This window comes from Lepeophtheirus salmonis, chromosome 2 (genome assembly GCF_016086655.4).
Source record: "Lepeophtheirus salmonis chromosome 2, UVic_Lsal_1.4, whole genome shotgun sequence".
NCBI lineage: Eukaryota > Metazoa > Arthropoda > Copepoda > Siphonostomatoida > Caligidae > Lepeophtheirus > Lepeophtheirus salmonis.
This window is the reverse complement of record NC_052132.2, coordinates 19243023-19270542: the sequence shown is the minus strand read 5'-3', so window position 1 is coordinate 19270542 and position 27520 is coordinate 19243023. Positions and strand designations below refer to the sequence as shown.

The 27520-nt window shown below is 28.7% G+C and overlaps 1 protein-coding gene across 3 annotated transcripts in view; it reads right to left on the bottom strand.

The window, feature by feature from the left end:
* The window catches only part of LOC121132376 (lachesin), a 425839-nt gene that overhangs the window by 259367 nt on the left and 138952 nt on the right, over positions 1-27520 (bottom strand). For all 3 annotated transcript variants that reach the window (XM_071886663.1, XM_071886665.1, XM_071886666.1), the window contains one exon: positions 6782-6965. In XM_071886663.1, coding sequence (XP_071742764.1) covers positions 6782-6917 — 136 coding nt within the window. In that variant the 5' untranslated portion in view covers positions 6918-6965. The remainder of the gene's footprint in view (positions 1-6781; positions 6966-27520) is intronic.

Here is a 27520-nt window from a genome sequence, read left to right as displayed (position 1 = left end):
TCAAGTTTTCTCTATTGTGAACTTATATCACAGTTTCATCTGTTATAAAGAGTCCCAAAAATGGCAGTTAGCCAATCAGATATAATTCTTCATTTAATTGAGATTAAATTTACACAGCTTCACGAGAGTAAATTTGAATTAAAACATTATTATTATAATTAATAGCTAACCACACATTCTTCTGTAGTATGGTATTTACTACCGTCCATTGAAAAGTATGTTATATAAAGTGTCTCATATTGTATACTTAAATCAATCAAAGTTTGTTATTTTAATAATATCCATTTGTCAGAACAATGAAAATATATTCCTATGTTAAAAATTGTAATATTTGAGTGGCATTCAAATTTTGGCTCTAAAACTTTTGACTAAAAATGAAAACTTATCAGAATTTGCTGATGTTTTTTTAATTTTATAACAAAAATAAACCGTTGAAGAAACTAATATTTATGTACTACCAAGAAGATAAGTGTGCACCAAATATAGGTTCTTTTTGTAGTATAAGTATTTAGTAATATGGCAAATAGTAAAAAATCGAATTGATATTAAAACGAACATCAGTTTGTAACAAATTTTGTCTAATATATATATAAATTGTTAATTTCAAAAACATTTTGCTCAGAAAAACCTTATTGTCAAGGGTGGTATATGTATAATATAAGAGCCACCCTAATATTGATATATGTTAACAAAAATATATATTTAACCATCCTAAAAATTGAAACTCCTTGAAAACTTATAAATGAAATAATATAAAAGATGTTAAATGATTTGGAAAAATCTATTCGAGTAACAAATATGAGAAATAAATAATAAATATAATGCAAGTATAACATTGCTTTAATGTAAGTCTTTCTAAATTTAAGCAAGCTAAAAACCTTGACGTCAAAAGACTTTATTTATTTTGTAAATATATAGATGTGAAGAAACTCCGAAAGAGTTTTAATATATAATACATATGTGTTTAATTTGATGATGGGGAATGAAATAATTGATAAGATAAAATAATGGATTTGCAAATCGGGTATTAATTAATACAAAAAATTTGCACAAAAGATATGAATATAAAAGGCAAGGAAAAGAAAGGGAGATGCAATAAATGCAACTATATGTGTTGTTTTAAAAAGAAAATAAACTATTAAGAAGAAGAAAAAAATTATATTCAAATCCATTCTAATGTTTTGATAAAAAGAAGTAAATCCTTATAATAGAACAATGACATCATCAAATATCGACTACAAAGAAACAGTGTTTGCAAATTCAAATCGAAGTCAGTTTTTTTAGTATTTAACATATACATTACTGGTGGTAGTAGCAAAAAGCACTGCTTAAAGTTATGAAGCGTCGACGAACATACAAGTTTTGCATTAATAATGTAGAGGATAAAGTCTCAACGAATTCTTGGTGAGACTCTCTATTTTTCATGCATGAATACACTCAAATGTAACTACTCACTCAATACTTAGACATTCTCTCCTCAAGAATAGACTAATAATAATGACAGATTGAGGAAAAAGTGTAACGGGATTTGACGAGTCATGGAGTACTTTAGCTCGTCGCTTAATCTTATTTTATGTCAAATTCCTTCTTTTATTTTTAATATTATATAAAGTACTTCTCATTTTCTTTTCTTTCTTACAATAGTTTAACTAAATGCCAACAAGATTTAATTTATTTTACACATATACCGCATATTATACTCTATTATTTTTTCTTTAATATATTGATATATGATATACATCGTGGAGTAGTATTACAGTTCACCCTGTATACATCTAAGATGTCATATGCTAAACCAGTGCAAAATCTTAGTTGAAAAATGCCGTCATTTGATTAAAAGATTCATGTTGATAAAATTTCTTTTATGAATTTATATGAGATACAAATTTCTCCAAACTTTATAGAAATTATCTTTTTTAACGACTTATATACTCTTATATAGAGTGTCACCAACGCCATAACATGTATTATAATTGAATCTGACGCTATTTTTAGGGCTTATATTTGATATTTTGAGTATATAAAACTAACAATTTTGTATAAGCCTTTATTAAATTTCATAAAATGACTTTAGGAATCAAAAAAGAGTTTAATACTTGGATTGAAGACAATATAAATAATAAATAGTAAAATTAGAATTATGTTAATATTCTGACCACTCCTATTAAATCCCTAAATTGACACTTTCCAACTCAGAAAAAATACATACTATTTTTTCCATTATAATTATTAACTGTTTTTATAACCTATGGAAATAAGATTTTATAGATATGTAATTACATAATTTATAACAAATACTACTCACTGATAATAAAACTAGATATTAAAGTGTTAGATTTTTAATCAACAGTAATATGGATAATATAGGAATTTTTATTCTTATAATACTTGATCCCCTAGGCCCCCAAAACGGCTATCAATAACAATGCTGACGTCATATAAAAACGTTATATACATAATCACTAAATATATTTTATCATATTATTAATTAACTTTTTGCTAGTATGAAAACAAAAAGTAATTATTAGTAAATACAAAAACGTAAATTCATTAAAACTATGAAGGAATTTTAGAGTTCATTGGAAATTAATCAGAGAATAAGTGGGACAAAGACAGTTGAGGAAGACACATAAATCATATATTGTATGATTACAAGTTATTTTATTTTTTGAAGTAAATTATAGACTCTAATATATTTACAGCAAAAACATGACTGTATTGTCTGTTTCATTGTTGTTGTAGTTTTTGTTATCTAAAAAAATATATTTTTATTGTGTATCTATTGAACATTTTTCAGAATAAGAAAATGTTTTTTCCTACATACATATAAAAAAAATTCTGAAATATTTTCTTCGTAATTGATAACGACAGAAACTAAATATCAGTATTTAATATTAGGCCATTGTATATATTTATAGCAGATCTAAACGATACATTGTGCTTCATTTTTCATTCTGAGAACATATACCTATATTTTTGAGCAATGATATTATTCATTATCATTTGATTCATCATTCTATTGTAATGCAAACTCCTAAAATATTCTTATTATGCACTAGCTGCAGCATTATTGGGAGTCATAGTTCAACTTTTTTCTTTAAATATGACGCGCTTTGCTACATTGTTATTTCTTATTTAAAATATTTACGCTATTTTAAAGATATTAGGCCTACTCTGAAAAATAAGGTGTCAACAGACAAACTTTGTTCGATCAATATATTTATTTAGAACTGAAAACTTTTTACTAAGGCATTGAAAATATTATAAGAACATTACCGAAATAATTCCCCGATTTGCCATACTAAAATAATTTTATAAGCTACAAACATAAAAAGTGTTTATGCATTAATATATTTAGGTGATCCATTGGGATCTCATCCATACTATGGAGGTATTTACTTTGATCGTAATAGATAGATATATGTATATGGCAAAGATGAGTGTTCAAGTTATCTCTAATCCATTTATTAATGTCCTAAGAAAAAAATATTATATGGATAACAAATGGACGCTAATTCATAACTTTCATTTTTTCTACTATCAATACTTTGAGTTAGTGATGTCCAAAAATAAAAATAAAGTAGTTTATTTCTGCTTTCATTTTTGTTATTGCTCGTAGTGTTGTGTCAGTTCTTATTTTGGACAGACCACTGCAGTCCTGTCAAGTTAAATCTTCGTCCAGTCCAGTTCAGTTCTGCAAATCAGTTCTGAAAAATTATAAAGTTCGGTCCTACATGACGCTTTCAACTTTCTTTCTACTTTTTTTAAATCATTTTCTAATACTGATAGTCTAAAGGACTGCACCTTTTAGGGGCCGGTCCCTTGGACTTATAGGACCGGTACTAAGACTGAACTGGAACGAATAAATGAGAAATGACATTATATTATCCCCTTTTCTTTTTAAATATTTCAGCTTGGCTCCAATCGCTTGTTGCTACATTCTAACCATTTTTTCTTTATTAAGAAAAAATATTAATTAATCTTGATTAAAGGGTCCCAGAGTTGGTAGTATTGATCTTACAGTCAAATTGTGGCTAGATCATTTTTAAATTTAAACAGTTTGAATAAAAAAGGTTTGGAATATCTGACCTGGAATTATAATTATCACATTGTTCCACTATTTAAAGAATAGACGGCTAATTCAAAAATAACAGAATTTTAGAGTTGGATCCTATTATTCAATCTATATTAAACCGTAATAATTTGAAATTCTTGAATATCGAGAGATGAGATGACATAAATCATAGCACTTTACGATAATAAATTATGAAGTAATTTAGGTTAAAAGAGTTTTGACCATTTCAAATTTGCAAAACGCTAATGGATGAGGTATCGTGTTTCTCCATCTCAATATCTGACTAACAGTGAAAATTAAGATAAATTTATTTTATTAGTCACTTAACCTCTCTTTGAGTAGGAAAAACTAGGGCATGATGTTCCCATACAGGATTTGCATAAGGTCAAAGTTTCTTATAATTGTAGTGTAGGACTCTGTACATATTTCAGATTCCGAATACCACGAGGGACGAAGGGAGAATAATTCATCCGATGAAAACTACCAAGCCTCATAATGGAGTAGTGTGGACTCCTTCCTTGGGAATGAGATACCAGGAGCGAAACAATAATGCGATTATTATAAATTTCAAAATACTGTATCATCATAATAAAACCGCTTTCAACATAAGTTGTATTAATAGTAGTTTTTGTTTTTGGATTTTTTTAATTTTTTAAGGGTAAAAAATGATTTTAAACGATAATAGTACCGAATTACAATAATCCCGGATATTTCAGAATTTAGATGACTTATAGAAAATCAGTTTTGGATATTGTACTCAAAGATAAATTCCTTTTATGCCTTGAATCAATTTGTACAAAATGAGTGTTCCCTTTTTGTAATTTATGTATACAGCTTCAATTTATGTCAGATATACTTCTTTTTGGATATGTCAGGTTAGCCTTTCTAAAAAATTTATTCTTGACATCTAAGGATACAAATTATAAATTGTTGTTTTTGTACCTAGCTACAACTTTACCCTTGTTGATCTTTTCTGAATTATATAATATATAAAATTCTTTAATTAGTTTTTCAAAATCATGGAATTTAAATTTAATACATAGCACACATCCTATATAAAAATTTAAGGTACCAACCTGTAAAGCAGTCCTCATACTTTTCGAGTTATAAGTTAGTTACTGAAGCAGTCCAAATACATATTTTCTAGAACAAATGTCTCGATGTCTACAAATTTCTGATAATATAGATATGTGGTTTTCAAAGTTATCTTTATTTTTGGGTTACACCTATGTAAAATATCATTAACACTCTAAATGTATAAAACTATTACATAGAGTCTAACAATCAAGTAGAAGAAAATGAATTATAAATCAGACTCAGAAATAATCAAAACGTATTTTATATTTAATAAAGGGATAAATTTCCAAGAGAACCGAGTACTTTCAATTGTTGTTTTTTTATAATAAATAGTTTTACAGAATATTTACCAATTATGAAACGACATTTGTTATCGTGTTTACAATTTTTAATAATTATGACATATCATATTTTATTAATTGTTATTATTTTTGGGATTTATGAATAAAGTTAAATGTTGTTTTTCTATAAAATAAAAAAAATGCCGCTGCAAAAAAACAAATGAATAGATTTTGATGCTCTTCTTGAACTCCAAATGCCTCAATAGCAAAATGATGAGCTTCTCAGAGTTAGAATTTGAGCTTTGTAGCGTTTTCACTACAAAAATAGTGCTGATATGAAATAAAGGGGGAAAAAAATTATTGATTGTGAACAACAGCCTATAAGTCAATACTAGCCTTTTTTAAATTCTTATTTATTTTTTGTTAACTGTTTTCTTAAAATCCCATTTGAATCCTTTGTACAACTTTTTGTTAGGGCTTCCTTAAAAATAAAGTAAATCCTACTCCCCAATCGATTCTCGACTCACCTAAAACAGCCATCACAAGGGAATATAACTCTGATTGGGCTGACAATTTCTCAAAGCCTGTCTTAGTATCCGAGCGTGTAAAGAAAACTTTGCCAATAACCTTATTGCCAAGAGCCACTTCACCGGGAAAAATAAATAATATATTTGAATGGGATTGATGTTGTAATACTGTGTAATTATGATTCCCACTTACGTTACTGCAAATAAAAAAGATAAAACGTTTAACCTTTTGTTACAAATTTTAACAATTAGATGCTGATTAATAAGTTTATTTTATTAGAAAAATGTTTACTCAAATCGTAATTAACTACCCAATTAATAAATAAAGTAGAAAGATAAATAATGTTAAAAATATAATTGATTAAGACTCAATGAACTATCCAAAGGAATCAATCATTTGGATAGAATATGTTGGTGCTCATTTTGTACTGGCTCAACTACTGATCAACACTCTTCTATCTCGAGGTCGTCTCTCACTAATTATCAAAATGTATTCGTTAAGTCTAATAAAAAATTACATATTATTTAGGTATCAATATATTTTTTTTCCGGGAATGTGGCTCTAATCAATAAAGGCTTCTGAAAAGTTTCGTTGTCCCGTTTCCCACACTTTTTATAAGCCATGATTAAGGCAGAAATCTCTTTCATTAAATTTTAAAAGTTCAATGGTTTGTTTACATTTCTGAAAAGTTTAATTGAAATAAATTGATTTATCAAAAAGGTTTACGTTCAATATTTCATTGCTGACCCCGGGATTTTTATTGTGCACCCTTTATACCCTATCGGACTAATCATAAAAAAGAGAAAACTAAAGTACTTACCTAATTGTGGAACGAGTGCTAAGAAGAACCACAAATATGAGTAAATGGAGAATCGAATGTTCCAGAAGCGTCTTCTTCGTTCCTCCTTTTTAAAGGAAATATCTTGTACAAAAACACAATAGGTGGTCTTCATCATTGTCTACACTTTCCTTTCTTCTTATTTGACATGACAACGTTGAAGTAACTAATCAAAACAATATAATTATTAAAAAAATATATGTTAATAATTATTATTCATATATATATATATGAATTACAATAAATCTTAATGAAGATATTGATTGATGTAATGTGTATCTTTAAAAAAAAAAATTACATTAAAGAAAAGAATGAAATTTTTTTATTAGCATAATTTTTACTATTAGGAAACAAACAACAAAGTAATTAATGATGAAAAAATAACCTTTTACCAAAGTAAATAACTTAATTAAAAAATGCTTAAGTTTAAAGAAAGGCACGTTACACAAAGGTTATATCCTTATAAAAATGATTAGTAAACACAAAAGTAAGTTAGAATGATTTTATTTTAAATTGAGTGTGAATTATATAAATTCCATTCTTTGACAAATAATGGTCAATTTATCTTATAATAAACAAATTTATTAGCACTTTGGAGACGCCACAAATTGAATGTGAAGTAGCCAAAATTGATCGTGAATAAAAAATTAAAATTGACAGATTTTATTTAAAAAGACGTCATATCGGGTCCAAAATAAGTATTTTAATTAAAATAAATGCTATAATTATAATTAAAAGTACTTGGATATCTTAACTTATACCACAAATTTCAGTAATACGCCTAAAATTGACCCAAATATAACGATGAAATATTAGTTTTTGTGTACTTATACATCAAGTAAAAACATAAACTGACATTTTCTCATTTTTTTAATTTTTATGCAATATTGTTTTTATGTTGACACACCACAAATGTAGTTAAAATATTTTGCAAAAAATAAATTTATTTTTTATTCAGTTGCATACAATATGACTAGAGACGATCAGAATATATTTTTAGTAGATACGACCTCAATAGCGGTTTTCATTATAAAAACTGTTATATTGTTGTATATGTTGATGTACAGCATACGGGGGGTCGTTTGAAAAGTCCTTTCAAAGTATAAGAAATGGCACTACTTGCACAAATCGAGGTTATGTTTAGTTAGTTGCATCTCTTGGAAGAAACAAATCAACTTTAAGTCGGATTGTCTTTCTGTTTCGCATTTGTTTGAATTAGGACATCGGCCAGAAAGTTTATAGTGACAGTCTTTTGGATGTGCTAGGAAGAATCTTCATCAACTAAATGAAAAAGGTTATTACAGGTTATTGGACCCTATGAAAACCGATTTGCTAAAAATGCCCACGATCGGACAACAAAAAGTTCTTTTTCATCACCTCAGTAGTTGTGGTCACAAAATAAATTGAAATAGTGCTCTAACTCGAGATGCCCACAGCACAAGCAATCTCACACACCTTCACTCTTCTGTCATCCATCACCATATCATGGATTTTACGAATTATTTTTGGACTAATAACCTCAATAGGGCGTCCATAAAGTTCAATGCCTCTTGTTTCCTTTTGCCCACATCGAAAATTTTAAAATAACTTATAAACTGCTCTAAACGAAGGTATAAAGTCCCTTTAATATTCGTGAAGCTTCTTTTTAGTCACCTAAGGTGTTTTGTATTTGATAAAGTAATGTTTAATCAACTCATGAAATTGTTTGTTGTACCCTTTTTTTGAAAATCACTCAACTTCCAAGATTCTAACGAATGCCAAAAAGAAAGAAATAGACAACTTTCAGCCGGTACGGCTGAAAGTTGGTGTATGTCTTCAAAGAGATACACCTAAGTAAAAATAACCTCCATACACTTCAGTAGTTCCATCTTGTGGACTTTGCACGGACGTTTCAAACAAACCCCCGTATATAACATAATTGGTCTAGTTATTTGACAATGTTTACTCGAGAAGGCTTCTTTTTACAAAAAATATGCTATCATAGTTTGTTCCTTCAAGTGGTGGATATCGTGTTTCTAAACATAACGAACTCTGTATAACTCCCTTCAAACCCTAACGTTGAGTACTTCCCAGGGATGTTGAAATTGATATTTTAGGACTACAAAACAATACTGACTCTTAGAAGTATTTGTATATGATACTTAGAATATGTATCAGTGAGAAAATAGAATACTTTTTTACCTTATATTTTCCATATAAATATTAAATAGTATATCTAAATTTTAGTCGAAAAAAAGAATATGTCGAGTTTTATTATCTTATCAAAATAAAATATCCCTCAATAACCCTATTTCTATATTTCATATTCCTTGTTGGGGCAAATAAATACAAAAATATTCTTTTAAATTTCGTTCATAAATTCCAAAATTTGTTATTAACTCAGAAGCTAATGAAGTACTACCCAAAAAAAAGAAATACTGGAAGTATACATATTCGATGAAAAATTTTTATATAGAGAGGAGGGAAAGTTCGATACAACAGGATATTACAATGAATTTTTAGTATTTGAAGTAGATAAACACTAGTTACTATCCTTATTTAAAGGCATTTTAAAGGCGATTACTAGATTATTCAGGACCACTGGCCTCAAAAATACACACACCCCAACGCATTCACATTTAATATATCGAATATAGAAAAATAATCCAGTTTAGTAATATAGTGTTCACCATTAATACTTGAAAGACATTCTCAACTTTTTTTAATGCACTAAATACAACAATATATATCACCACATTACAAAAACATTATTGTATACATATAGTAACCATATATATTCATTAATTATTCATAACTGCAAAACAGTAAATAAGAATCTGCAAACAGAAATATATTTACATTGCTATTAATAAGATCATCAAAGGAAATGTATATAATTAACATATATCCTAGGTAGATAAGTATACTTCTTAATATTTGTACGTAGATATATCAAAATGATAAAGAAATGCACTCTAGAATAAATATACATAAGCAAAAAATTACATTTTAATATATGATTCTAAGTGGGAATTATTTAGAATGGTACATTTTCATTGCACACCCCAAAAAAACATAGAGCAAAATTGAAATACAGCTAAACATATAAAACAAACAGAACTAAATTTGATGTAAGCGCTATAATATTGGCATTTATAATAAAAAAAATTGTTTCTTTGGTCATTTTCAAAATAATATACATATTTTAACATTATTTGTATATACCGTAGTTTTGTATCTAAATTTAAAATCGTTTCTCCTCTCTCATCCATCCATCCATACAAAAGCAAGTGTACTCGTATATACATATTTAGAGGTTAAAACTCCCAAGAGGAAAATAGCTGCAGTGAAAGTTTTGAGCATTATGTAATAAAACTCTATTTTTTTCTTGTAAATGTTTATTATGGCGGTTTGTCTCTCAACTTTTTGTCAATTTCGATTACGAATACTTCTGAAAAACTGAAACAGTTTAACCTAGGTAAAATTTCATTCCCTTATAATGTCCTTTTTAGGTAGCACATCTCGTTCTAAGTTTAAAAGGAGACAAACATTATTTATTTAGACAATAAATATTAAAAACCTAAAACATAGAGTAAAAGCATTTTTTTTTTTACTCTGTTTATATAAAAACTCGTCCAACCATACGCAAGTCTCTGCGTACAATAGTTTGAGAACCACTATTTAGGACAAATAAAATCATATTTTGTCAATGCTAAATTTTTTTAATGTTTTTGAAGTGCAGGTATCATATTTTATAGGAAATAAACTTTTTCAAAAAATAAAAATTCTCTGACAATTTTGCAATTAATTTAACATAAATTACATACGTTAAATCAAAATATTCATGGGACCTCAATAAGAGCCGCTTAAACAATTAACCTATTGCCAGTATCTGTAACATTTATATGTAAGAAGATATATATAATTTCCAGACATATAAGATATTTAATTATGGTATTTAATCTTGAAAATTGTATCCACCATGTAAGATAGGTTCATCTTTTGTTTACATGAACAAAATTTCATGAGAATGTATCTTAATTACTAGTATAATTGCTATTGTTTTAGATAATTATAGGAACAGTGTTATTTTTACTCAATATTGTATCTGAAACACCCAAATTTCGCCTTTCCCTTGCAAATTTGGGTCTTTGTAAATTCTTAACTGAAATGTAGACCTTATAAGGGAAATTATATTGTCGCTTCTCAGGCTTTTGCTATTTGCTTTTCTAAAGTTGTTGGAAACTGGTTCAATATGACAGATAATTTATAAACTAGACATATATATTTTTGATCAAACTTTCATGAGCCGCTAGGCCTGAATAGGAGATGCACTACTGACCTATAAATTATAGTTAAACATTTTTTCTTTCAAATTTGGTTGACAGTAAGATATTTCTTATGAAAAAATTATATTCGTACAAATCATTATGTTTACTCTACTCTCTTTCCGGGAAGCTACGATTTTGAACTGAACAACACTCTCGATTTGAGATAGAACCTTGAGTAATGTGGTATCCAATTATATCATTTTTACTTTTCTTTTTGATATAATATTGAGAAAAGTATTCAAAACAACATATAAACCGAAATTGATTAATAAATATTGTTTTTCGATTAAAAAGTTCATAATCATAAGTATTGGTAAATTAATTAATTTATTGCTTGTAATGGTTTAAATTGATATAAATGAATTAAAGATATTTTCAAGCTAATAAATTTAATAAAAGATATCAAATTTATGAATAGATTTATGGTTTTAAAGTTAATAGTTATTCGTTAAATGCAACCATTTTATATTTATCACTTCTTTTTTTAAGGCTTGATTGTAACTTAATTTCCATCAACATAATTTTTTCTTGTTGTATTCAAACTTTTATACTTAATTTTAAAGTAGATGAATAATTTTATAATCAAAACTTTGTTGAAATTAAGTTCTTGTTTTTTAAACAGTAAATATAAGAAAACCTTTTTCTAATATATTAAAGTAAAATGATGGTTCTTCAACAAATGAAACTAAACTTTATATTTTATGGCTTGTTAGTTCAAATGATGATCCTAAATTACAGGTGTAACAAAGTCTAATGGGTCTTTTATTTTCAAAACCAATCAGGATTGAATATACATTTTTGTTTATAAATACTTTCAATATCTAAAAAATATAAACAATTATAAATTATTTGTCATAAAACTATTTATAAACTTAAATAATACATGTTTATTTTTTAAATTATTTCAAAAATGTTTTATTTGTATTATTAATATTTTGATGATAATAAATCACATTTTTTAACTGTTTTTATATTTATAGGGATCACATATTATGAAGATCAAAACTTTCATATGAAATAACTCAATCTTAGCAACTACAGTGTGGTCCAGATATATTGGGAAAATCTTAAAAGGCTTATAAAAATGGAACTAAATGCGGTAGAACCATATTTTTTAATTGTTTGAGAGCTACATTTAATGAAATTTTATTATTCATAATGAATTTGATTACTTCGGCAAAACGGTGCCTGAAGTCAGGTGACCTTGTGCAAATCCTGACTTCTTCAGGGCTCTCACAGACGAATGATACTTGATACAAACCTATCGCATTGGTTCAGGTCTGGGGTATTTGCAGGCCAAAAACCTGGCTTCATAGGTGAGGAAATTTGGTGCCCAAGACATCCTACAGTCAGTGGGCTTGTGGACCTGTCTTGTTGGAAGTTGTAATTTATTCCTTGGGCTACTCCATTAATGCCGGGAATGTAAATCAAAAGTGCAAAACGAAAACAAGTACAATGAAAAATTTGTATCTGTACGAGGTCATCCTGGCTTCCATAGCTTCCGGCGCTGTGTGTCCTAGGTTTTTAAGAAAGGGTAATCTCAAAATAGATTATAATAATTACATCTTATTAAATGAAGATTTCAAATAAGTAAAACATTATGGGTTTACCCCATCCAATTGGTTCATTATAAGCCTTTAAAATTTTTCCCAATTCATCTGAACCACCCTGTATATAATTTTCTTTGCGTTCCACTTTTGTTAGTTTTGTATTAATAGTTTCTTTACATTCATCTAAACTTATCCCGATGAATAAAACAATGGGCTATTGATGCAAATTGAATTTCAACTTCTTATAATATAATTAGTCCTAGTTTATTAATAATAAATTAATATATATGCTTTTAATGTAAGTATATTTACATAAAATATCTATCATTTATTAGATATAACAATATACAGCGTGTCCATACCAATTGTAAATGACATATTAGAAAGGCTCCATGGACTGATTTTTCCCATAATATCTACTTGGAAAGCACAAAAAGCGAACAATGGTGACAAAACTAATTTCTCCATTAGACTAAAGAAATGTGAAAAGGAGACCAAAAACAATCGTATATCCATGCTTCTTGACGCGGGAATGAGTTATAACGAGATCTCCCGCATTGTTTCCAACTCCAAGGGTCTCATTACCAACATTAAAAGCTGAAGATCCATCACGAGAGCTTTGAGAGAAAGACTGGAAATCCCATTGCATAAAAAACAAACAAAAAAAAAAACTCAAAATTGGCGCGAAGACAACTAAACGCATTTCTAGCACTGGTTAATATGGGCTTCGTCCTCATCATACTGCAACACTTTTGACTATGGGATCTGGAACGCCACTGAGGGGAGGACTTGAGCCTTTTCCCATGTGAATATAGGGGTATTAAAAGTTTCTGTGGAGAAGTGTGGGCTGGTTTGTCGGAGGAATTAGTCAAGAAGATCTGCAAGGGCTTCAGGTCTAGGATAAAGGCTGTGGATGGTCATTTCGATACATAATTATTATGACAAAGTAAAATCAACAATATAATATGCACTCAAAATGTGCATGTCGAGGGGTCTGTAGGAGGGCCAAAAGAGTGAAAAAGGAGTACAAAAGACTCATTTAAAAGAGTCTTGCTGACGGCGTAGACGATGGTCTTGGAGACAACTAACTGTTTAGAATTCACAAATGGCAATTTGTTGATCAGATTCAAATATAACTTTATCGACTTGTAGGTTAGCTAAAAAGCTCAGTTTTATTTTGTTTTATTATGAATTGTTTATGGTTTACTATATCGAATTATGAATTGATTTCAAACAATCAACTTTCAATACTTATTGAGTTAGTATGTGTTCAGATTTCAATGGATTGCCACACTATCTTTGTCAAATTATTTATCCACTATTTTAAGTATATTAAATTTATATATCCCTTTTTGGCTCGGGATTCCAAGCCACGAGAGTAGAGATTATAAAATAAAATACAAAAATTAAATTTAAATAAGAGCTTTTGAGAAACATGGGAAGCTTTCAATCTATAATTGGATTACTTTGTTGGAGTTCCCCTCCTATTCAGAACAAAGAACTCTTGGTACTTTTCTAAAATTTTGAATGGACCTTCATACGGGGTATCAGGCGGTCCCTTAATAGGAACACTCATGATGAACACTTTAGTGGCTTAATGTAGTTTGTTCTCCTCGTTTAAAATTTCATCATTAGCCGAAATATGATGACTAGGCCTAGGATCACTACTTGTATTTTTCTCATGTCCAAACACATCCGGCAGAGATAGAGATCGGATATTTTCCCCAAATACTTCTTGTATAAATAATATATTGCTTACTAATATTTCATTAAAATCATTTGTATTTGTGTATGACATCCAAAATATAAAATGTAAATGGCTACACAGAGTTGACGCTAATTTTTTGACAATTTCAAAATAATTATAAACAATACTTAAAATCTTTAATAATTGATTAAATCAAAAAATACAAAAACTGTTTGAAAGGTGTGACTTCTGGCTTTGAGTTCTACTCAAGGTAGGCACCCTCAGTGGCGATGACCTTCTCCATTCTGGACCTGAACCTGTTGCAGGCGCACTTAACCTTATTGTATTACTTTTTGTACATATTGAGAATCTTGATATAGTTGAGCTTTGGAAAGTTGGTTCACGATTTGCAAGGATACACTGTATATGCATAATCATGTAATTTAACATATATAGTCACTAGACTCAACCGTTTTTAGATTATTTTTTTGCTAACCTACACAACAATATTTTCTACATATTTATATGTTACTATGGGCAATAAATTAACTGACTTTAGAAAAGTTTCATGACTCTCAAACCATTTTTTTATGATATGGCACTTTTTGTGAAATATGTTCTATTTGGGTCCAAATTTTCCATTTTTTAGGCTTTTGTACCGTCCAAAATATGACAAAAAATTTGGACTTTTTATATTTTTTAAGTATTTGGTTTATTTTTATTGACCCTTTTGCTGTATCGCAAATTGAACATAAAATAGCCAAAAATGATCGTCACAATCAAAAAATAAGAAATTCAAATCTTTTATTTGAATGAACTTGTTAAATGCAATATAATGCATGTTAACTAAAATAAAGATTTAAACTATGGCTAATTTTATTGTGTACCTTAGCTCTTCCCAATTTTTTTTTTATAAAAAGTATAAAATTAACTCAAAAATGTATTTGAAATATTAGGGTGTATTTTATATTGTACAAATATAGGGTATGTCAGAAAAAGTGGTCTCTTAAACTCAGTCAGAAGGTGGTATTTTCGGATCCTCATGTATGAATAAAATCCCAATTAGCCCTTTAGAGCCCTGCTGAAAGTCCTAGCAGCTACAATTAAGTTGTTGGCAAGGTAATTCATGGATTTGGTAGGGTTCTCCTTGATCTTCTTCTCCTAGATGGGCAAGGCCTCCGGATCACTCTTTCAATCGTGCCCTCCACCATTTACTTTACTGTAGAGCTCTTCTACATCATTCTTTTTCTGGGACATCTAAAAGACCTGGCTGCTGGAACACTTCATAATATCCATAATCCTCGCTACCTCAACTTTAGTATCTAAGGGATCTGAAATGTCATATCTTTTGGCTTTTTGCTCACTCAAAATGACGAAATGTTTATTATTGTTTCTTTATGCACAACCAATGGCTGAACCAGAATGTCAAAAAATAAACTTTTCATATTAATGATAAAATTAATATCAAGTATGGTTTCACGTATTGCTGCACACGCATGTATATTAATTAAAAATAACTAACTTTGCTTTATTTTTGTTCAAGATTGTTTTGATGTTGACGCACCAGATATATAATTTCTTCTTTTATATGTCAAAATAGTTTTTTTTTCTTCCTTTAAAGAAAAAGAAGACACATACCGTTTTAATTACTAAAACTAACGTTAACATATGTGTATACGTTGTCCTAAAAAAAAAAAAGATCTCCCTTCTTCTTCTTTAAACATACGAGTATACATTTATTGAACATCTTTAAATAAAAGACTATGTACATCGAATGAAATTCATGTAATGTTTCGAATGAAAAAACACAAGTAAACTTTTTCATATGTTGCGACGAAAATTATATTAAAAAAAATATATTTTGAAACTGTCATTTATCTATGTAAATTTTTTTTATCTGAGATAAAAAAACTGTTAACATATAAGGTTTTAAAAATAAGTTTTTTTAATAGAATCATTTTTTTTAGCCGAATGTTACTAAAACTTTTTATGAAGGAATATAATTAAGAGAAGTTACATTAATATTTTAATTCACCTATTTATGCACTTTACGTTTCAAAAGGAATATAGATGATTTACACTCATTTGAATTTAAAATGAGACAAGATCATAATTTCTTTATTAAGGTACTTATTTTAAATATTAGGTAGTTGCATAGTCCCTATATTTATGCTATCGAGTAACTCATATGTTATAGCAGGAGTTATAACTGAATTAACATCAACTGCCTCTTATACAATTGGGGGAAGAAAATTGACTACTATTGAACATCGTGCTTAATAGACAACGTACTAAGGAGAAATTATTCTCTTAAATTTAATGGGCGTAGGTTAGCGTATCGGTCGTTCCTAGAGAAGGTAATTTTTTATAAATATATATGGACTTCAAAGACAAGTCATAGGTCGAATGGAGTCAATGTAATACTATAATCTTTACTCGATCAGTGCAATTTCAGGAACAATAGATAAAAATTGAGTTACTGCTATAAATAAGGAAACTTCTACATTTTAAAATAGGATTAGTGCACGGAAAATATTATAACTATTTTATTATAAAACACTTGACACCATTAATTGGCGATATATATTTCACAGAGGGATATATCAGCAGCACGATGATGTTTTAAAGAAGTAAAAAAAAAAAAATAGAGAAAAAGGAGCATACGCACCAACCATTCTTTTAAATCGTCAAACTGTATTTTTTCCATACCAAATATACACCCCCAATAGACCTGTTTAAATTTTAACTTTTTTTTCAAACCTTTTAATATTTGACTTTTCCCCATTCTTCAAGGTCTATAGAAACTAAATATAATAGTCATTTGGATTTTGGAGGCCCGCTATGCCTGCCGCATGGGCCTTTAAACTTTTTTGTGGGTGTCTCTAAAAAAGGGCAAAAAATAGAACCTGACTTTTTTGTATTCTTTATACTATAGTTTCGCAATGGCTTATCATATAGCATTGATATGGGTATCAAATCAAAGCCAATAAACTGTGCTTCAATTTGAATAATTATTTGTGCCCATTGATATATTTTACACCAGATATAAAAAAATGCTTGTTTTTATATTTTTCCCCTGTCTTTTTTAGGTGTTCTCCTAAGTTATTATTATCTAGACGTATATGTATACAAAAATAGAATTATATACAAATCAAAGCCAATAAACTGTGCTTCAATTTATGTAAATATGTTATTAACCCTTTATTTATGCCCATGAATAAATTGTTTGTAACATACACATAAATAATATCTTCAATGTACTTTTCTTTGTTTTATGATTTGTGTATTTATTTAGTTACTATCAAAATAAATACATCGAAGTACTTTTGAGTGCAATCTGAACACTGAATGTTTTCTTTGTTTTTAAATATGACACATTAATTTATTGGGTACTCTGTTATTAATTTTCTTTATATTTTATTTTGGTTGCTCTACTTTATATGAATATTAGTTAACTACTGAGATATCTCATTTGAACAAGAACTTCAGAGCGGAAAAGTGGTAGGCAAGATACGTTATCAGGATGAGTCGGTGGAGATACGAACAAAAGTATTAAATCCTTCCACAAGAGCACACAGTGATGTATACCTCATTGGACAACCCAGCTCCAGCATCAGGGAATCTCAACTTCCGACAAATCGTCAGATTTTTCAGTATTTTTTGCATATAATGAATCCGATTACAAATAATGATATCGGATGGCGAGAATAAAAACACGTTCCGTAAAAAATGCAGTAATTTTTTTTAAGATGATCAATGAAAGGTACAAAAAAATTGTCAAAAATAAGAAAAGAGATACTGAACTCGATAAAAGGAAACCAATTGAGTTTTCAAAAGATTTGGAGAAACTATTTGATATTGGGTTATAAAGACTCCTTGGATGAAATTAGAAGGAATCGACTACTTTCAAATCAGGACAAAGATGAGGATCTTAAATAATACTTGGATCAACAGACAACCTGACAGTCAAACATGTTAGGGCATGATAAGATTTTTGACAAAAAGTTGACAGACAAGAGCTTTCGTGAACAAAGGCAAGATAGAATCTCAACACAAGTGCCCTCTGCATCAACAGAACTTGAGGATATCATAAGAGATGAAGATCCAGTGAAATGTAAAGGTTCTTTTTCTAGAGAGGATTCGATGATAACCAAGGGATTCTCATCAAACCCTAAAACAATTGATCTCAAATTTCCTCAATCAGTTCTTAACAATGAAGATATTTGCAGTACTGCAGATTGGTTATCAAAGCACCAAACTACAGCCATGGTATCTGCAGTATTAAAAGCAGGAGGTGCAGATCTTAACCACTTTAACTTATCCACCTCAACAAATAGACGAAATAGTTCCAAATAAACATAAATAGCTTTCAGAAAGATTCTCCAAAATATTGTACATTAGACTGGAATGGCAAACTTTTAAGGGAAATTCATGCTAAGAATTGCCCTGTTAATAGTCTCGCTGTATTCGTCTCAGGTGCTCCACAGTACGAGGAAGGGAAATTGCTCGATGATCCTTTCATAACAAGTTCCACCAGACTTCCAAAATGCAAGGCTACATTGGACCTATTGGAAACATGGTACCTGAAAAACAACGTTGTTGGTCTAGGATTTGACACAACAGCTAGCAATAGTGGCATCAACAACTGATTGAAGACAAACTTGGGTAAAAAGTTTTCTACTTCGATTACAAACATCATGTATCAGAGGTGATAATTGGAGGAGCATGGGAGGCTATTTTTAGTAAGATTCAGGGCCCCGATAAAACAATGTTTGGTAAATAAAAAAAAAAAGTTTGGCACATGTTAGATAAGGACAATCCGAGAATTTTACCCAATGTTGAAAAAAATTTGGATCCAATAAAGAAAAAATCAATTAATGCCATAAACAATTTTCTAGAGAAGACATCTCAAAGGGAAGACTTCAGAGAAGTAGCAGAGCTGTACCTGATTATTTTGGGTAAGAAACCAAGTTTAGGTATTCGTTGGACGAAGCCCAGTGCAATTCATCAAGCCCGTTGGATAGCTAAGAATATATATGATATGAAAATGTTAATGTCCTCAAATGAACTAAAATACGGAAAGGACACCGTTATTAAACTAGGGAGAATAAATACATTCCTGACTTTATTTTATACAAAGTACTAGATATGAGGAAAATCTACCGCCGATGCTCCTATCAACGATTTGCAATTGATTAAGAATCATGCTTCACTATCAACATATTGATAATGAACTCGCAACCTCTGTTCTGAAGAAAATGAGAAATCACGGTTGGTACCCCACTCAGGAATTAGTACCATTTACCTTATTCATTTCACATGAGAGCATAACAACGCCTATAAAACAAAAGCTGGAAATCAAGCTATCAAAAACCGAAAAGGTGGAGTGTTATAGAAAAGGCAAGCCAGTTTTTCCAGTCATTACTCAAGTTGCATCTCTCAAAGACTTGGTAGGACCTAAGTCACATTTTCTTTTTGACGCTCTCAGCTTGAAAAGTGATTGGCTTATTCCCACCGGTTGATACCTGGGAAAATAATGAAAACGCTAGAGCAGTATGGGAATTGGTTAAGTTATTAAAAGTGACCATAGATATTGCTGAAAGAGGCGTAAAACTCATGAGTTACTTTGTAACTAGGATTACCACCCCCAAAAGCAGAGAAACTGTTTAATACAAGTTGTGGAATACCATATACATAAATATATAAGTTTTAAGAAATTTAATTTAAATCATTAATAATATTTCTAGAATGTTATGTTATAATTATAAGATAATAATAACTTAATATGAACTTATTTGGCTTTTTTTTACAACCACCCACAATAAATTTTAAAGGATCATGCAGCAGGCATAGCGGGCCTCCAAAATCCAAATGACTGGTATATTTAGTTTTTATAAAGCTTGGAGAACGGGAAAAAGTCAAATATTAAAAGGTTTGAAAAAAAAGTTAAAATTTGAACATGTCTAACGCCCCAGTCATATGATAAATAATAAAAAAAAAATTTATTATTATGATTCCAGTACTTTTTTTCTATGTTTTGGGTGTCAAGAGTATAAATATTGAGATTTATTAGGTTTATAATTTTCGTAACAGCTGCCTTATTGCTCTTAAAGATAGGAAAAATGTCTATTTTGAAAGTTATTTCCTAGCTTTGAATCATAATAATTGTTAACTGACATGTTTAATTTACAAAATTTAGCATTTTAACAGTATCTTATTCTTTATGTATTTTTAATATTTGGTTTATCGGTTAAAAGTATTATGTACTTTGTTCGAATAAATTAAAGGGATTAAGATTTGCAAAAATCTGAAAACATTCAGTAAATCTTAAACTTCTTATATCCAAGTGTATAATATTTATAACTGATAAACCAAATACTAAAAATGAAATATTATTTTCTAAGAAAAATGGCCTGAACCACATCAAAAAGTACGTGAGATGCCTCAAACTTTGTCAAAGTCAGTTTTTTGATTGTTTGTTGTAAAAAAAAGGTATTTGTACAGGAGGAGAACCCTATTAAGATGAAACGGGATAGTCTAGGGCAGGAATGTCCAACCTTTTAATATTATGGTCTGTGTTGACAATTGAAATATAATAATTAGCCACAGCACGTATTAACTCAATTTTATTTTTTCAAGGCCAAAGTACTACAAAAAAGGCCAATCTGGCAACCTTGTTTAGCGGTGTGTGCAGGATTACATTGTAGGTGGGGTAGGCTTGGTTTGAGAGAAAATTAAATTTTTACTCTGCTGCATAATTTGATCAAATTACCTTTTTTTAAATCCTAATTTTTTTTTCCCCACAGTTATAAGTTTTCAAACTTATCCTTTATTTTAGAAGGATTAAAAATTACGCCTGGAGGTGAGAATGAGTTGTGGGCTACACCTAGACATTAAGCTACGGGTTGGGCATACTTCATCTAGAAACATATATCAGATTTTACGTCAATTGATTTTGAAAGAGAATATTGAATAACGGATTTATTTACCAACATTCATATATTGTTTGCATTTGAACCATTAAATATGGTTTACTCTCTCTAAATAAATGGTCATATAAATTATTTATATATATGGGACGTTAAGATGGTCCCCCTAAATTTTGATGCAGCTGTGAATGAACTCTGGGGGCTGCATAGTAAGTGTTTGGGCCTCCTTATGGGTTGGAAAAGAAAAATAGTGTCTTCTCTGAGGGGAATAAATGATGATAAAAAGTTTACCGTGCAGTTACAAATATCCACAGATTGTATTAAATATATACGGCCCTGCAAGGACTGTGGAAAAATATATAATCACCCACTTCATGAGTTTGTTGACTACCCTGCCATCTATATCCTAAAATATTTTGTATCTATAAATCTAAAAGGGCTGACGAATGGGGAAGAAAAATATGTTAAAGCTCTTGTTCTTTTTGGAATTTCAAAGAAAAAGGGTGGAACTTCTGAGGTATCAAGGGCTCTGGACTTTGCAATTCTTAATTGTAGAGCCCTCATTGCCAGCCGACTAACTAACTATCAGCCTATTCGGGAAGATGAGTTGAGAGGTATCATCTTGGCAGCTTCAGCCCGCTATGTCTCTCTCACAATGAAAATTCTTAAATCAGGATGTGAGTCATGGAATTTTGCAGGGGAAGAAATCCGATACCTTCCATCAACTTCACAGAATCATCGAAGTATTATAAAAGGGTTTTAAAAAATTTAATAAATATTTATCATAATTTTTAATTTGCATGTTTACTGTTTTTTTTTTTAAAGATTGATATTTAGAATATTAGTTGAAATTCTACCACGGAGCATTAAGTATAAACTATAATGTTTATTTATGTAATTTTTTACGCCATTGCTACAGTTTATTTATATATATGTATGTTCTATATAGTATATAAACCAAATAAAGAATGTTGAAAAAAAAATATTTGGAATAAAACTTTTTTTATATTTTTATTTTTGGGTGATACTTTTTTAAAATTGAACCACAATCAAAATTATTGCAGCTTTGTAGAATAAAACACATCTTTTCATGTAGCAACTACAAAAAGCCACTCTCTTTTCATTTATCATATTATTTTAATGTATGGCCATATACTATAGACGTCTGTATGAAATATCGCAGGCACTTTTAGCTAAGAATGACGACTAGAGGTCTTTCAATAGCAATTGTCATGTCAATTTTAGGTTTTTTTAATCTATACCGTTGAGTCATATTTTTTACAATTCAAGTTGAAAATATATAATACATTTGTTGAAAGCTTTGTAATCATTACTATACCTTTGTGTATGTGCATACAATACTTAGATATGCACAAGAAGATTTATTCAATATACATATTTATGTATATGTAATCACAAGAAAGGGATTATCAAGATGGTATATGTGATTTTTTTTTAAATATATATATTTTTTTTATTACATTGTTTCTTATTTCATTTAATCTTACTCCATTATTTTTGCATCTACAATTAAATAAAGAAAACATTAGAAGATTGTTAAAACATTGCTGAAAATAATGATAGAACGTTACAAATGTATCTATCATTGTTTTACCTTTGCACATTTTAGATATTCCTATATATTTTTTTATTCTTTTTTGACCTGAAGTACAACAGTATCTCCAATTGTTATAATATCATGAATCACATACAAAGTAAAGGTAAACTCGCACATAACACCTAAAACATAACAAGAACAAAGAAATCACATTCCTTTAAAAATATTTTATGCATTTATCAATAATTATCACATAATTATCAAATTGCTCTAAGGTTTTCACATATAGAAATAAATACATAGACGCTAAAAGATGTGCAAAGGTTTGACCAAAGTTATCAACTCACAAAAGTTCAAATAACTTTAAATTTGTTTATTTGTCATATCATAAATAATTGGATATTGCAATTAGATAAATAATATTCGCCCATGATTTAGACTGATGGTATAATAAAAAGTACGTCAATCAAGTTCTTTCCATTTTCTGATTTTGAAACTATGATACATCTTTATACCCAGGCAATAGCGTTCTAGTTAATATTAATTTGTATAATATGCTTTGAAAAATTGCAGTAATATTTTCATTTTTTTATTAGGGCCACTATAAAAATTTGTAAAATCTTTGATACATATTAATATTTTCACATTCAAACAAAAAACACGTCTGAGGTGATCTAAGATAATTGTTTTATGCTCACATTAAAATAAATGCCTATTCGTTTTCCTTGATGCCTTTCTAAAGAAGCAAATTATTCCTTGATTAGTCTTCGCATACACACTACCCAGAGAATAATAGGTCTTGCTAACTATTCTATATTTAATTCATAATTATGAAGAATAAAGTTGAGGGTTCGGCCGAGATTTGACAATCTCTTGCACCAAAGCATCTAACTTGTTCGGGTTTAAAAGTTTTTTTCAAGCTAATAATAAAATAACTTTAAACATATATAATGCCCCAAATAAAATATGAGCAGAAATAAAAGTATAAATGAAATATTCCAAACAATTTTTCTAAACAATATGACAAATTTTTGAATATAATATATTTTGGATTCCTACGACCTCCATTGGAGTATTCAAATCTAAAAAGTGAATGAGTAGATTTTTAATTACTAACTCAATTATTTTTATACATTTTTTGGGACATAAGAAAATTAATAATATTAACTAGCCCAATTTATGTCTGATCGGTTTGCCCACTTTCAATTTTACCCCTGAAGAACGTAAATGTTCCAGATACACATACCCTACCCGGTTTTTATTCATATGAAAATTGCCAAAAGAATTGATAATGTGACCTAATAAATAATTTGATTAAATTGATGTATTTATTGTATTGTATGGACTTTAAGTTTGTTTTGTCCCGATTATCAGTCCTTAAAAAACTTCCTCTATTTCAAAACACCCTTTATAAGACAAAATTTTAATTATAACTCTTTATAGTAATGGAAAGGTGGCTTGCTGCATTTATCACTTAAACATTTAAAACATTATATTTTGAAAAACATTTCATTTCATAATTTTCAAACATTAACAACTCTCCTTTTAAAATAAAGAAGTTTTGTGATTTTAAATTTCCTAGGAATGTAAATACCATAATAATTTAATTTTTTATAAGCACGACAGTTATTAACTTGGTATTTTTTCCCCGTAAAAAACCCGGTTTAATGAACAAAAACTGCTGGTTTTTGATATTTCTTAAAGCTTTGGCTGATCTTTGAATCGATCGACAATGGATTTCGTTGCATTTCAAGTGGGAGTTCAACAACAAACAAGAAGCTGTATGGTTTTAACAAAACAAGTATAAAGCACATAATCACATAAAAGTCATTTTTGAAACTACCAGTGATTACAACATGTGCAAGGTTCGGAATGCAGGCTTGTAAAGTATTATTGAAAATCCCAGCTCTGAACAAGTTTGGTTTTTAGATTGTATTTTAATTGTCTTTTTATTTTATTCTAAAGGATAATTGGATAAATTTATTGTTTTTTTTTTTTAAATAATCCCTGAAGAGGAGACTGTTTATTTGTGTATTATTTAATTAAGAAAAAGTAGAGAATAATAAATAAGCAATAATTATATTAGAAAAACAGAAACAAGTTAATACAAATAATAAAAAAAACATCAAATTGACTACTGTTTAAATAATTTGTATATACATATATTTACTACTCGACGTTATCCCACTATTTACAACATTTACATAGCATTTTTATGAGCTGTCAATCTCTCTTTTCCTTATTAATGTTCTGAATATTAATCGGTTGAACTTTAAATAACTCTGGTTAAACTGTAAACAGTTTCAAAAACCTTTGGTTGTATGAGTCCTTAATGTTTGTCTTAAAATTGGTCCTGTCCATTGGACGTATCTATTATCAGTCCTTGAAAGATGTCTTTCTTTTACTCTGATTTACGAAGTTTTTTCCCACGCACAAGAAATAAATTTACTTAATTTGGGTTGGTTAAGGATTTTGATGTCTGAAATGGGAATATCATTATTAAAATAGGTAAAATGAGCGCATTCGTCGTGTAAATTTAGCTTCTCCTATTAATTGGTACATTTTGTTTATACAAGTTACAATTTGTACAAGTTTTTTTTAATGGAAAAATAGCGTTGTCAACTTCTTCTACTCTAGAAACCGTTTATAAAAAACGAAACGCCAGCCTCTTCCGAATGCAAGACCATTTATATAATGATACCATTGATATCAATCTATGATAACGTCATTTATCTTTATTGTTTAATGGAGCGGCTTTGGTGTTCGTTTTAGGCGGTACGTCAAGATATAAAATGATTTCACTCTAAAAAGTGCTTGGTTATCATATGATGTTGCTTATATTTTAGTTTCGATAAAACAAATGATGGAATATAATTATGATTTTTTTAAAAGTTATGTGCCATAAAATGATAGTAGTTACATTTTTCGTTTTTACCAAATAAAAAAAAACCCGACTGATTTTGTACCCCACGCCAATAACATTGGCTGAATAATACTAAACCAAGTGCCATTTTGTAGTTCAGGAGATGATATGTAACAAATAAACAGATAGCTGTAAGCTCACAAATCGATATAGGTTGATAATTCAATATGGATTAAGAATATAGTTTCCTATGAATTTATGTTCGATAAAGCCGATATTATGGAATTTCTTATCCACTCTTTATTATTACCATGGGATGTTTATCCACCTCAGAGACTTAAATATCTTTTAATATTATTTGTGTATCATATGTTTAATGCACCTTATATTAAAATTCTCCATTTATCATATATATCTAGTTTATTTAGTTTAGATATTAATTTATTTGTTTCAAAGATATTACCTAATTATTGAATTAATTAACGAGGTCTTAAAGAATGTTTATTATGCGTTTGTATTATTTATCTACCATAATAATGAATATGAAGAAGCGGATGAAAAAAAGGTGATGCATGGCGTAGTTTAATAATAATTTATTCATATAGCATAATATTCTTTACAGTCAACAAACTTTAAAATAATTTCCCTACAACCATTTTGTTTACTCGCAGTTATAAAATATAATTCTAAAAAAACAAAGATACTTATAGTAAGTCACAACTAAAGGAACAAATAAAGTGTTTTATTGCCAATATGTACATTGTATTTTTGAGTTGACTAGACATTCAAAAGAAGTACTCACCTTAGGGTATGAAAGTGAGTAACTTATTATCTTGCATTTTAAATTTTAATGAGTTTTCATTATCTACCAATTTATACGTCTAATTTATTTGTAATCTTTTTTTTTCTTCATCTCCTTAAAATATACAATAATAGCAGACATCTTTTTTTCAGTGCATCTTTACCTTTTTTTCCTTTAAAAACTTTGTATTCCCATACAATATACATTCTTATTTTACTTGATTAAAGGAATTCTATACTTACATAAAATGAGCACAATTTATTCTTAAAATAAAAAATTTCTGATAATTTTATAACCCAACGACACAAACTATCTCCTTTCTTTGTTTAATTAAATACATATTGCATTTTGTAAAAATATACACCATAATCTCAATTTTTAAATTCCTTTATACCAAATTTGATCCACTGGATGCGAATAAAAATTTCAGATTCTTCTTCTTGAATATTAGTAGGTTTCATTGTAAATCAAAAAGCCCATTATAATATGTACAAAAATAGATATATTTTGAATATTTTAAGAAACCATCGTATTGAAAGAAAATTTTGGTCGAAAAATCATACACAAATTTGAATTGAATTTCCAATCTTAGATTGATAATAAAGATTATTTTCTTATTTGATGAATTAAACTAAAAATATATTTTAACACCAAATTCCGATCTTTTGTCATTTCTGTACATACTCAAAATTGTGATCGCTTTAATTTATATAATCATTATACTCAACAGTACATTCGAAAATGAATGGCCAATTTTCCTATTATTCTTGTTTATATTTACTCTTAATAAAAGTTTGTCAATGATGTTCAATAAATCAATAAAATGTATTTAATCATTTAATAGCTATTATAGCAAATACATTTTGCAATAAAATACAGACGTATTTACCAGAAAAAAATATCCATTTCTACTTCTTTTATTATAACAATTTACTAAAAGATTTTGGCAAGCCTTTCATATTATTTTTACACTTATTATCATAACATGAATTAATTTATTTTTAAATTAGACAAATAAAATA